This window comes from Trichechus manatus, unplaced genomic scaffold (assembly GCF_000243295.1).
Source record: "Trichechus manatus latirostris isolate Lorelei unplaced genomic scaffold, TriManLat1.0 scaffold00021, whole genome shotgun sequence".
NCBI classification, from domain to species: domain Eukaryota; kingdom Metazoa; phylum Chordata; class Mammalia; order Sirenia; family Trichechidae; genus Trichechus; species Trichechus manatus.
Genome location: NW_004443957.1, coordinates 10,042,073 through 10,055,653, shown reverse-complemented (window position 1 = coordinate 10,055,653; position 13,581 = coordinate 10,042,073). Strand labels below are relative to the sequence as shown.

Sequence of the window (13,581 nt, the reverse complement as noted above, 5' to 3'; positions counted from 1 at the left end):
TCAGATTTTACATAAAAGGTGTTAAAGATTTAAAAATGTCCTCTCAGTAAATCTTAAACTCAGCCACGGGGAAAAGCCCTCCCAGTGAACTTGCTTGCCAGACACAGAGCCCCAGGTAACACAGACTGTGAAGTGGTCCTTTCTGGAGCGGCCCCTCATACCTTCCAGGCAAGCTGAGTATCAGCCCTCTTAACATTATTTACCTTCCAATCAACCGGGGTGGCAACCCTCTTTTCTGCTGTCAGCTGGAGAGAGATAACTACTCTGAGAATCTCATCAAAGTTCCTTCCAGTGGTAGCTGGATAGAGGATCGACAGCTTCAGTTTCTTATCAGGACCAAAAATAAACACCTGCAAAGCACAGAAAGGCATACACAGAGTTCCTGGTGTGTTTTTTTTACAGTAAAGCCACTTAGAAAATGCTGCAGTCATGAAAAATGTAAAAATCAAGGATACAGCAAACTTAATCTGAGTGGCTGGAGTATAGTTTTCTTCTCTATTATTATTTTTCTAAATTCAGAAAGGAATTGTATTTGGTTCTGGCTGAGAAAACTGAGATGCAAATTAATCCATAAACAGCCCCAGGAAAGAAAGGTACTAGGTCAAAATCTGCAAACTAGAAAGATTATCATCAAAATAACACTAATGGGAGTTGACAGTGGGCCTTAAATAGTTGTACATTTATGCAGATGAGGGACTGGGTTTGTTCCACAGCTTCGAACCAGTTCCGCCCGGCTCAGTCATGGATTTTTAAAGTTATGGTGAACTGGAAAGATATCCGAAACAGGAAAAATTACGGGTTGAAGCCGTTAGAAACTTAATCTCCCTATTAGAGAACAAGGGCAGCATACGCATTGCATAACAACCAAATCTCTTGCCCTTGGATTTTGAGCACAGTTTGAAGTAGTGCTGCCCTGCTCAAAGATGGCGGCTGACTCTGCTACTTTGAATGTGTGTTGCTCTCCTACAGTCCTGCCAATAATCCAATCTCACACATCAGGCTCCTAAAAGGGCTCACTATGCCTCTTCTGAATCTCCTATTCCAGGGCTTTGACCCATAATTTTTCCCATTCTGGTACCGTGCTGAATCTGCCAAATTATAAAACTTTGGATCTGTTCCTGTCTCGCTTTGTTGGCCATGACTGAACTGGTTTGAACCGGTTGGAAGCCCTATCTGTTCTCTAATGGGTAGAGGACAGAACCTGTAAGAGTTAAAAAACACAACCTAACAGTTAATCTAAAGCACAGATGATAACTTTAAAGGGGCAGAGAGCCTAAATTAATGGTAATGAAACAATCTAGGTAGAGACAATGAGAATGGTGACACAGTGTGAAGTATGTCACCAATGTGACTGAACTGTTGATGAAGAAAATGTGAATGGATATATGTTTGGTTGTGGCTACTGACACCAAAAACAAATATTTTTTTTAAAAAGTTAAAAAACAGATCTGCTTTAGGGAGAAGGAAATGGCCCATCACTTTAAAGAGAGGGCCATCAGGAAAGCTATAGAAAACACTTCTCATTTCTAGATGATCTCTGAGGAAAAACTACTTATTTTTATGTAGATTTCCACTAGCTATGAATTAAGCAGTTTAACAATTTAGTTGAAAGATTCAACCACCTTGCACTGCCATTACAGATAATCGGTGAGATTAGGACCAATACACAGTTATACCATAATGAGATATTTCCACGTTTCCTCTAGTTGGTCCAAGCACTTATATACAGATACATAGCCTGGTCAGTCACGCAGACCATATAGTACATTTCTAAGACTCACCACACGAGCCGTCACAGGCATGCCCTTTTCATCCTTCTCCGCTGGGTCCAGCATGCCCAAGAGGATGGCAAGGTCTCGATTCTTATCATCGATGATGGGAAAAGGTAACTTTTCTGTGGGCTCTTCACCATTGTATGCATTGATATCCTGAAATGCAGGTGAAAGGTGAGAGAGAACTCTAAACCAGATACATCCTCTGAATTTAGCTGGTTAAAAGCCATAAGCCTGCAAGACAGGGATGAGGACGAAAATCATAATAATTTTCTCTAAGCAACTTTAATAATAAAATAAACACTCCTCATCCCAAATATTCACTGTCAGAAATAAAAGGGTATAGGACTTAGGTCGTAACCATGGACACTAAAGCCCTTTTACACCCAATTCTCTTAAAATTTGACATGCTTTTACTGCCTTTAGAAAGCAGCAGTAAACCCTTCAAAGGCTGAATAATGTAGTTAGTCCACAATCCAAGGTTCCTCTGGGTACCCAAATGTTATAAAGACCAGCAGAAACAATGGGTTCATTACATCCATCACACCTGGAAATAATGCCATATGCAAAGAAAATTCTGTATAAAACAGGTATCAGGAAATGAAAAAAAAAAAATCACAAAACATAAAGCAAACACAAGAATGGAGAGTTGAATGTGTATGTTAGGGGTAAGTCAAAGGTAAATCTCTCATGGATGAAATGGCAGAGGTAAACTTATACTAGGGTGAAATCCACACAGAAAAACCAAGCACTTAAAATCTGGACTAAAGGAAAATACTGTGCTCTCCTCCCCTAATAAAACTTCAACTCATTTACTCATTTCTACTTTTCCTATCCCTGGAAGCTTTTTTTGGGGAAAAAAAAATCTAGCTTCATTAATCAAGCATTGATATAGTACTTAAGGTGGGCTAAGTACTGTGTTAAGTACATGTGAAACACAGATGAGTAAGACACAGTTCCTGGCTTCAATGGAACTTCTAATTTGGTTAGATGATTCCTTTATGAAGCAACAGCAAACACAAACCTGTGATAATTCAATGGCAGACTGTAAATGCTGAAGTTTACTGACATCTCCGAATGGAGGGCCGATGAGTTAGGAACGACTGAGAAAGAAGTAGGACTTCTACCTGGCCCCCTGAAGGGTGATGGGTAAGATTTTTCACAGGGGAGAAAGAAAGACATTTCAAGGGCAGAAAATTAATGGCAGCATGTAGGCAAATCAGCATAAACTACTGACAGTGAGGAACCTAGCCAGGTAGAGTTGGCGGAAGTAATGCAAAAGAGGAGTTAAAATTGGAATAAGGGCTACATATTAAGGGGAGTCTTGAAAGTAAAATTGGGGTTGACGGCATATGGATTGCTCAGCAGAGACATGACAGGATTGAAGTGGCAATTATAAGCTTTTTTTAATCCATTATCTTTTTTTCTTAAATTTTATTCATTTTGTTGTTGTTGAGAATATACACAGGACAACACACCGATTCAATAGTTTCCACATGTACAATTCAGTGACATTGATTACATTCTTCAAGTTGTGCAACCATTCTCACCCTCTTTTTCTGAGTTGTTCCTCCCCCATTAACATAAACTCACTGGCCCCTAAGGTTCGTATCTAATCTTTCGAGTTGCTGTTTGTCAATTTGATCCCATATACATAGATAGTTTTTAAAAAAGCATAATGTTCAAGGCAGACTTTTTTACTAGTTAAACTACTGTTTGGTTTTAAGAAGACTTTAGGGGATATTTTTGGCTTAAGGTTTAAAGATTATCTGAGGGCACTAAATTTCAGGGGTTCATTCAGAAAGTCTGGCGTCCATGAGAATTTTAAATTCTGTTCTGCATTTTCCCCCTTTGGAGCAGGATTCTGCTATAGAATCATTCATCAAAATGTTCAGTAATGGTAGCCAGGTACCATTTAGTCCCTCTGGTCTCATGGCAAAGGAGGCAGTTGTTTATGAAGGCAATTAGCCACACCTATTTCTCCCTCATTTATAAACTTTGAAACGGACAGCAACAAATTAATCTCAACTTCCCTTCTGCTGTTACTGGCTGCCTATCAAGGCAACATGACTAAGTAATAATGTGGCTTCATGCTAGAGGCAACTTGAGGTTTCATATATAACCAGCTGTATGTCAGTTTCGGCACTGCTTCTGATGGTTGGAACTTGTTTCCTAATAACGCAATCACAATTTTGAAAACTTCTAAGACGGCTTAAACGAATCTGGTCATGCTCCTATACTTTAAAAAGTATTACATAATGGGCTATAAACTCTTTCTTCAGTGACAACATTGTAATTATTGCTAACCCTGCAACCGATTGTTAGTCAGCCCTGCCAGTTCCATGATAGGCATTATACAATAGCCATAAACAAAAAAGAACCACATGGTTTGGCTGTATTTTATGCTAAAACAAAACAAAACAAAAAAAACCTAGCTGCCACTGAGTTGATTCCAACTCATGGTGACCCCATGCACTGCAGAATAGAACTGCTCTATAGGGTTTTCAAGGCTGTGACCTTTCAGAAGCAGATTGCCAGACCTTTCTTCTGAGGCACCTCTGGGTGGGTCTGAGCTACTAATCTTTCAGTTAGTAGTCGAGCACTTAACCATTCGTGCCACCCAGAGACTCCTGTATTCTATTGTTGTTGTCAGGTGCTGTTGAGTCAACTCTGACTCATAATGACCCCATGTGACAGAGTAAAACTGCCCCATAAGATCTTCTTGATGTAATCTTTGCATAAGCAGATCACCAGGACCCTTTCCTGTGGAACTGCTGGGTGAGTTCAAACTGTCAACCTTTTGGTTAGCAGCTGAGTGTTTAACTGTTAGCACCATTAAAACCTGTTGCCATCGAGTCGATTCCAACTCACAGGCGACGCTACAGGACAGAGCAGAACTGCCCCACAGGGTTTCCAAGGAGCAGCTGGTGGATTCAAACTGTTGACCTTTTGGTTAGCAGCCGTAGCTCTTAACCACTGTACCAGCAGAGCACCATTAGGGCACCTTTCAGTCTATCCTAAATCAGGCTAATTTCTAGTCACTGCCATCTATTACCAAAAAGAACATTAGTTTGAGGTTCAAATCAGATTGCCATCATTTTCTAGCCAGGCAACCTTGAACAAGTCCCCTCCAACTCCGAGCAAAAAAAAACACAGAGGGAAAAACCTATATACCTCCCTTAAGGGGCTGCTGCTAGGCTCTAATGAGAAACTGCCCATTAAATACTGCAGAGATGCCAGTTAACATTCACTGCCAAATATAAGCAATGAAAAAAAAAACTATCCTAAGAGCACTAGAACTGCCCTTCCCTTTTGAACCCAACAGCTGCTCCACGGAAGAAAGATGTGGCAGTCTGCTTCCATAAAGATTTACAGCCTTGGAAACCCCTATGGGGCAGTTCTACTCTGTCGTACAGGAATGCTATGAGTTGGAATCAACTCGAAGGCAGTGGTTTTTTCTCCTATGCATGCTTCTTCCTATACACTTAGGATTAACTGCTATGAAATGGCCATGGGATGTAGCCCCAGGTCACCAACGCACAAGTCAGTAAAATAATATGTTTTATTCAGTTGTGTGTGAAGTGCTTGACATAATGCCTAGTACACAGTAAGCATTTCTCAAAAGTTTGCTACTCTTATTTAGTAGTACATTGCAACAAAGTCCTTAAAATGTTCTCAAGCAAGTTTAGGCAGCCAAATTACAGTCCAAGTAAATTCTTTTGCTGGAAGTAGACAATAACTTCATTCATTCAGCAAATATGGACTGAGTGCCTAGGATGTACTGAGTAACAAGCACTGTTCCAGTAGTGCACAAAACCAGACTCTGCCCTGCTGGACACCCTACACGCTGGTGGGGAGAGACAAACAAATGAAACAAGCAATATGCAGAATAATTTAGATGGTGACAAGTGCTAGGAAGGAAAATTAATCAAAGGGGAATAGGAACTGTGGAGGGGACTTATAATTTAGACAAGGAAGCCAAGGAGGACCTTAATGAGGTGTCATTTGAGTAGAGACCCACAAGAAGTGAGGGCAAGCCACACAGATACCAGGGGTGAGAGGAGCCGTCCAACTATAATTCTGGCTATATTTTGAAGGTGGAGCCAACAAGCTTGCTGATGAATCAGATATATGATGTGAAAAACCAATAGGAGTTAACGACGCCTCCTGAATTTTTAGCCTGAGCAACTTAAAAAAATGCAGTTGCCATTACCTGAGATATGTAAGACCCTGGGATAAAGAATAGGAGCCCAGTTTTGGACATGCAGGGTTTAAGATGACTGGACAGCCCAGAGGTGATACCAAGGAAGCGGTGGTTATACCAGTTTGGAAGCCAGGAAAGTCTGGCCGTGAGATGGAAATTTGGGAATCACAGCATGTAGACAGTTTTTGAAAATGTGAGTGGATGAGCTCACCAAGGGAAATAGTGTAGACAGAAAAGAGAAGATGTCTAGGAAATGACTTTGGGGTAACTCCAGCATGAATTAGGAGTTGGGAGATGAAGAATCAACCCAAGGGCCTGAGAAGGAATAGTAAGAGATGCGATGCCCTGGAAGCTTCAGGATCAACTGAGTGATCATTTGGGTTGAATGCTACTGGTAGGCCAACAAAGATGAGGGTTGAGAACTGATCGTTGGATTTAGCAATGTGGAGGTCACTATGCAGTCTAAGACAGATTTTCAAATAATCAGTGAAGGTTGAACCTGAAGTTTACTTGTACCTTCACCTCATAAACCAAGCTACTCTCTATAACCTATAACCTCAGGCTCAAAGTACATGCAGGGCTTCGAACCTGTTAGTTCTGATTCTAACTCCTGATGAGAATTTGCATTTCTAACAATTTCCCAGGAAGTTATACACAAGAATCACCTGGGGATCTTGTTAAAATGTAGATTCTGATTCAGTATATCTGCAGTGGAAATGCAAACTCTCAGCAAGGAACTTGTTAGAAATGCAAATTCTCAGCAGGGGTTTGAACTAGAAGGAACTGGTTCCCAGCCCTGACCACATGCCACTGGTACTCTACCTTGCTCCAGGCAAGATGGTCTTCAACACTGTCTATTGAAAGGGCAATCATCTTAACATTCCTCTTGGCAAATTCTGGTGCCAGCTTTGCAGCTCTGCCAAGCTCCGTGGTGCACACTGGGGTAAAGTCCCGAGGGTGGGAGAAGAGAATGCCCCATCTGAAATGAAATGACGGAAAAGGTCACAACTGAATGAAGAGGCAACTAACATCCTGCACAGTGAGAAGTCACAATTCCTGGATCAAGATAGGCATTTTCTTTTTTAAATGAATATTCATGAAGACATTTAAACTTTTCTTTTGAGGGATGCTTTTCAACCTTATTACCTCCAGAAAAGCCTATGTTCACAGCCCAATTCAATCAGAGGTATGAAATTCAAGATACAAATATTTAAAAAGATTGTGATTTAGGGGTGTTGCCTCCTTTAATAACTACGGGGCCACCCTGACTCCTTTTCAGCTAATATAACCTGTGCTACTCAAACCAAGTAGCTTATTGAAATACCTTTTTTTCTCCTTCTGACCCTCTTCTGCATTTTTTCCTAAGCACAGAAACTCTGACATTCAGCTCCAATAATGGATGTCCCAACATGCTCTGAATCCAAACAAATGCCTGACTGCAGTAATGAACAGATTATGTAACTGGAAATAAAGAGGTTTCCATGCTCTATTTGTACATAAAATTAAGGTTGACACTTGGCTTCTTTGGAGTGAATGGATACAAATTCTTGTGTAAAACTACTCTACTGATCTAACCTGCCAAACAGGACACCCAATATTTGTCCCTAACAAAAGAACAGCACTTTAACAATTTTACCTCTCTCTTCACCTGCAGTTTCTTTTTCTTCTTGTCTCAGGCCAAGCAGGTAGACAACCGACAGACTACAATATAGATTTCTACAGCTACAGATTCTTAGTAAATACTAATATCTAAGTCATTGTTGTCTAAAGTGAAACTTGTATAGATGACTAGCATGTTTCAAGCTAAAAGTTACCAAAAACCTTTGGACTACCGTTTCTTTTTCTTGGGCAAAAGAAACTATTATATCGACTGAAAAGGAAAACTTAACACCCAGTCTCCACACTTCCATCCACTTACAACACTGAGGTAGGATCCTAAATTTGTAGATCACTAAATCTAGCCAAGATGCCAAGCTGACCTCGCCAAAGCTTGCTGAGTTTCCCTGAGTACACAGAAGGAAGCAGAGATAAGGGCGCATTATTCTCAACTACGTCTGTCACTCAAAACCCAAGGTGTCAGGAAACGAAAAGCCCTTCTTATAACAAGGATGGAGGGGTCTATATGTTAAGACTGGGGAGAAAAAGGTAATATTTTCAGATTGTGGAGGTGTTTGTGGTATGTTTATTTTTTTTAAAAAGGGCAATAAGAGGAACATATACCTTTTGAGAGAAGCCCTGGTGGCACAATGGTTAAGCACTTGGTTGTTAACTGAAAGGTCAGCAGTTTGAAACCAGCTGTGGCTTCGTGTGAGAAGACCTGGTGATCTGCTCCCATAAAGATTACAGCCTTGGAAACCCTACAAGGCAGTTCTACTCTGTCCTATAGGGTCACCTGAGTTGGAATTGACCTGATGGCACACAATTAACAACATACCTTTTGAAATAAAGAATCTAGCTATGAGTAAAATCTAGGCCTGAGATTCTACGGAAAAGGAGCTATTTAAGGGTCAAATGAGACTTAAGAGACAGTCTCCAGATGGAGAGAAGAGATGGAACAGGGTGTTTCTTCCTGTATTGTTAAAAAGGCAATGAATTAGAATAGTTAGTTCTCTTTCTATTGATTTAATAGAGAGTGTCATGGATTGAATTGTGTCTCCCCCAAATATCTGTCAACTTGGCTAGGCCATGATTCCCAGTACTGTGTGATTATCCACCATTTTGTCATCTGATGTGATTTTCCTATGTGTTGTAAATCCTACCTCTATGTTAATGAGGCAGGATTAGAGGCAGTTATGTTAATGAGGCAGGACTCAATCTATAAGATTAGGTTGTGTCTTAAGTCAATCTCTTTTGAGATATAAAAGAGAGAAGAAAGCAGAGACATGGGGACTTCATACCACCAAGAAACAAGAGCCAGGAGAACAGTGCATCCTTTGGACATGGGGTCCCTGCCCTGAGAAGCTCCTAGTCCCGGGGAAGATTGATGACAAGGACCTTCCTCCAGACCTGACAGAGAAAGCCTTCTCCTGGAGCTGGCACCCTGAACTTGGACTTCTAGCCTCCTAGACTGTGAGAGAATAAATTTCTGTTTGTTAATGCCATCCACTTGTGGTATTTCTGTTATAGCAGCACTAGACAACTAAGACAGACGATTCTGTTGAATAATACTAAGGAACTGGCTTTAAGTCACTTCACATCCTCCCTTCCCTCAGAACCCAAACTCTAGTTTACCACATGGTTAAAAATAGGATAAACTCTAAGAAGGTCTTGTCTTGGTCTGCCTTACCCTCTAAGGCTCCCTACTGCTGCTCTTAAGAGTAACTCAGTTACATTATCCCATTGCCTTCCTTCCTCATTTTCAAAAGACTAAAGGTTTCCTCCTTTAAGGGAAGGGTCCCCAACTACTAACTTCCCAGAAAATGCATGCTTTGTTTGGTGAAGGTGTACTATGGAGAAGCTGTTTCTATCACATACAAGCATAGTACAGAAACAGTGATAAGACTCAATAAATTCACCAAAGGCAGCACTCAAACGTCTTTAGTTTTTTTGCAATTGTCAGGGGTAGATAGATACCAGTTATGTTTCAAATTATTTTAAATCCTCCGCCCCAATACATGGATTAAAAATTGACAGTCTGAAAAGAGATCATATAAAGGACAGAGCTGGAAAATTTATTAGATAAAAATCCATGTATCATAATAATGATACACGGGGATGAGTGCAGGTATATTATACCATATCTGACCCTAGGCAGACTAGTATATTATTTGTTTATAGATGCAGATATTTTTCTCATCTTTCTACTGGATCCTTGGGAAGGTACCACTTCTAACCAAACTGAGATAGATTCAGAGGGCAATAAACAACAAGAAATCAAAATAGTATGGTTACCTTAAATAGTGACAATATTTAAATTATTGCGATAGTAAATATGCTTTGTGTTAACATTTATCTTTAATCCATACAAGCCAAGAGTTCTTGTAGGACTTTGTATTTTATGGACTGATCTGTAAAAATTTCTCCCAGGCTCTCTGCACAGCCCTGTCCGATTGTCGATTAACCTCATAAACTTCTCTCTCTCTCTCTTTCCCCGGATACAAAAAACCTGTTGCTGTGGAGTCGATTCCGACTCAGCGGCCCTACAGGTAGAATATAACTGCCCCCATAGGGTTTCCAAGGAGTGGCTGGTGGTTTGAACTGCTGACCTTTTGGTCTGCAGCCAGCTCTTAACCACTGCGCCACTGCTGGGTATAAAAAGCATACAAACTGGAGAGGAAACACCAGGCCTAGGAGCACCACGCAGTGGAGTCACTGGAACTCCTGAACCATAATATAAACTAAGCAACTCAAAGTATGCTGATTCAGGAGCTATAGAACAAGAGTGGCACCAATTTTCTCCTAGTTGTAATGGTATGACTGCCAGGCCAGATCATGGGTCAGCGACTTGGCTATCACCAGCAAGGTCATACGTTGGAAGCAAGGAATAAGGGAGCGGGGGCAATGCGGGACAAACCAGTGGGGGAAACAAAAGGGTCTCAAAGCAAGGAGGTGCCACGTGTCCTGGCGCCTGCAATGGCCTACGGGGGCAAGAAGAGGTCACTGCAGTTCAATCACCGCAGAAAGTCCTTTCCTCAAAGTGTTACAAGTTCTGGAATGAAAGACACACCTGCATACACAGTACTCTCGGTTCCTCCCAAAGCTGTTATATCCTGACCACTGGAGGAGGCTCTGGACAAAAAGTCTTTCAGCCACTTAGTTGGCAGATGGTGGGCTTAAATTTTTACATGTTGTGCCCAGCAGCCTGCAAATAACTACAGCAGCACGCAGAACCCTGAGATAGAAAACATGCTGTGCCCTCTGCCGAACTTATGGCCAGCATTTGTGTCCTCTGGCTCTGGCCTTAGGCACCCATCTTCCCCAGGGAACAAATTCCAGAACGGAGGGAGAGAGGGTGGGTGCTACCCCGGGCACTAGTCCCGGAAAGTGACCGCTGATTCCGCCCCGCCCCTGCCCCCACCGGGCCTTGGCCGGACCACTCTACCAGCAGTTGACCAAAGCGAGTAAAACGGAAAGCAAACCCTCCTCCGCACCAGCCTCCGTTCCCAGGACGTGCTCCCACCCCTCCCCCTCTGTCCCGGCCAGCCCAGCCACGCCGGGAGCCTTGTGGGGACCCAGTGGCCGACGCAGGGAAGGCGGAGGGCCGCCGCCCCCAGCAACGCGGACATTAGTCACACGGCAAGAGGCACGAGCGGGGACCGGTGCGGGGAGGAGGCAGGCGGCGCGGCGCGCAGGGGCTGAGGAGTGGGAGGACGGAACGGAGAAGAAATACAGAAGGCTCCTCCGAGCTCGGGCGTAGCCAGAGGCAGGACAGGGTTACGAGGTGGCCACTTACGAGTCTCCCAGATAGTCATGGAAACGGATACGGCCGACAGTGCTGTTGGCCTCGAAGTTGGGGGCCTTGTCCCCAAGAAGCAGACCTCCAGGCATGGCGGCAGCGGTGACGCGGAGGATGAGGGGGCACAGCTGAGGCAGCAACCAGCCGGCTAGTTCTGGCGAAAAGAAGCGGCGGTCCCCTTTAGCGGCGGAGTAAGCGGGGCGGGGCCTGCGGGGGCAGGAGCGAGGGGCGGGGCAGGAACAGGGTGGGCCCGGGAGCGGTGGGCGGGGCCGCGGCTGGCGTAGGCGGGAGGTGGGACCCGACTGGGTGGAGCTAGGGGCCGAGGGCGCGGAATCTACTGGCGGACTGTGTGCGGTAGCTCGGGTCTGCGTTAGCTTGACGAAGGTTCAGTGACGTTGCGACAGGATGCTTGGGGTGTACAGAGCTTGACATTGCAGGGCTTTTGGGTTTTGGCGGTGAAAGGAAGCGAAACGCCATGGGAAGGGGAGTCCTAAGGCGGAGGATCGCTGGGGCGGGTATATCCGGGCAAGTGGAGCACGTCCCCCGGGGGAGCCACGCGGGTCCGCGTAGACCGTCCTGCACACCTCCTCGCGTCTGATTCCCGACTGAGATCGGGCCACCCGTCCTCCCAGCCCTTCTGTAAGGAACGTCTGGAGTCCTGACCACGCCAGCCAGCCTAGCTTTGATGAGTGTGTTCTCAATCAGCGGATGTGGCAAGACTGAGACATGTGGCAGACCTTATGTCAGAGGAAGTGGCTTATTGCAGCAGAAATTCTCGGACCCACGTCAGGGGGAATAAACTTTCCCCCATCCCAGAGTTCATTATGAACCATAAAATAGTCAACACAGTTTTAATGAAGTCTAGATATAAAGTTTAAAACATATTTCTTGAGACCTACCGTGTGCAAATCAATTCTGCCACCAAGGGAGGTCCAAAAATAAACCCAAACCCGCTGCCAAGTGGAGTGGATTCCGACTCAGAGCAACCCTATAGGACAGAGTAGAACTGCCCCATAGAGTTTCCAAGGAGGGCCTGGTGGATTCGAACTGCCCTCGTTTGGATTAGCAGCCCTAGTTCTTAAACCACTATGCCACTAGGTTTTCCCCCAGGGAGGTAGAGGTTTACATTCATTTATGTGCTTTCTATGTGCCAAGCATAAGGTAGACAAGATGCCTACTCTAATGGAGCTTTCTCGTCCCTCACTAGACAGAGGACAGACAGGAAGTACATAATTAAACAAGAACATTTTAGATAGCAATAAGTCCTATTCAGTTCAGAGAAGTATTTAATTATGCAGAGGATTAAAATAAGGTGATGTGCTAGAAAGTGACTAGGGGACTGCTTTGGATTGGGTGGTCTGGAAAAGCTTCCAGGATAATGTAGTAAAGTACTCTTAGCACATACTGCCTAGCACATAGTAGGCAAAGCAAGAGTTATTGCATGAACCAGTGATTTAGGAAATAATATTGGAGTTATTATTCCCTGTCCCTGAGCATACAGAATGTGACCCAGCTGGAGCTGGGCTCACAAGGACTCACAAGGACGCATCAACTGGGCCCTGAGATAAGACAACAGATGGGACAATCTCAGAAATATCTTAAGAAAGTTTTCATAAAAGGGCAATAAAACCTAACCCAAAGGACTTCTCACCTTTTGTCTTGTTCTATTAACATTTAGTGAATAGGAATTTGTTGGACCGGTGAAGACCCTCCTGACTTTTGTAACTGAAACCCGTACCAATGATTGTTAAGAAAGACGATTCAAAATGTAAGGTTACAATTTCTAGCCAATCAGTGAAAAAGTGACGCTTTCAGTGATTCTACCCATTTTGTGGTGTTGATATACACTGATGGCTCTGTAACTGTTCCTTGGACTCGGGCAGACGTGGCTGTGGCAGCATGCTTGTCCGTTTTCCCATTCTTGCCTATTCCGTAACGTTCTTTGGACTTGGACAGATGTGTCTCTAGCAGCATGCTTGTCTGTTTCTCCACTTTTGTCTGTGCTGTGATATTTCCTTGGACTTGGGTGGGCATCCCTCTGGCAGCATGGTTGTCCGTTTCCCGCTTTTGCCCCTTTGAATATATGCCGAATAAAACTTTCTTTTTGGTTTACTAAACTCTGTGATGTTTTTCCCCTACAGCAATCACCAACCTTTTGGTTAGTAGTCTAACAGTTAACCGTTTGCACCACCCAGGGACTCCAGACAACA

The 13,581-nt window shown here is 43.6% G+C and overlaps 1 protein-coding gene across 1 annotated transcript; it reads right to left on the bottom strand.

The window, feature by feature from the left end:
- Positions 1-140: 140 nt before the first annotated feature.
- Positions 141-11,552, bottom strand: PRDX6 (peroxiredoxin 6). Its single transcript, XM_004372945.2, has 4 exons — positions 11,369-11,552; positions 6,799-6,955; positions 1,782-1,928; positions 141-350 (listed from the first exon to the last, which is right to left on the bottom strand). Exons 1-4 carry the CDS (start codon positions 11,461-11,463, stop codon positions 156-158), a joined length of 594 nt encoding a protein of 197 aa, XP_004373002.1. The 5' UTR covers positions 11,464-11,552; the 3' UTR covers positions 141-155.
- Positions 11,553-13,581: the final 2,029 nt, after the last annotated feature.

Coding starts and splice junctions, on each gene's coding strand:
- PRDX6 (XM_004372945.2), bottom strand. CDS start 11,463: ATGCCTGGAGGTCTGCTTCTTGGGGACAAGGCCCCCAACTTCGAGGCC. Junction 6,956..11,368: donor CATGACTATCTGGGAGACTC/GTAAGTGGCCAC, acceptor ATTTCATTTCAG/ATGGGGCATTCTCTTCTCCC. Junction 1,929..6,798: donor ACCATCTTGCCTGGAGCAAG/GTAGAGTACCAG, acceptor CCTGCATTTCAG/GATATCAATGCATACAATGG.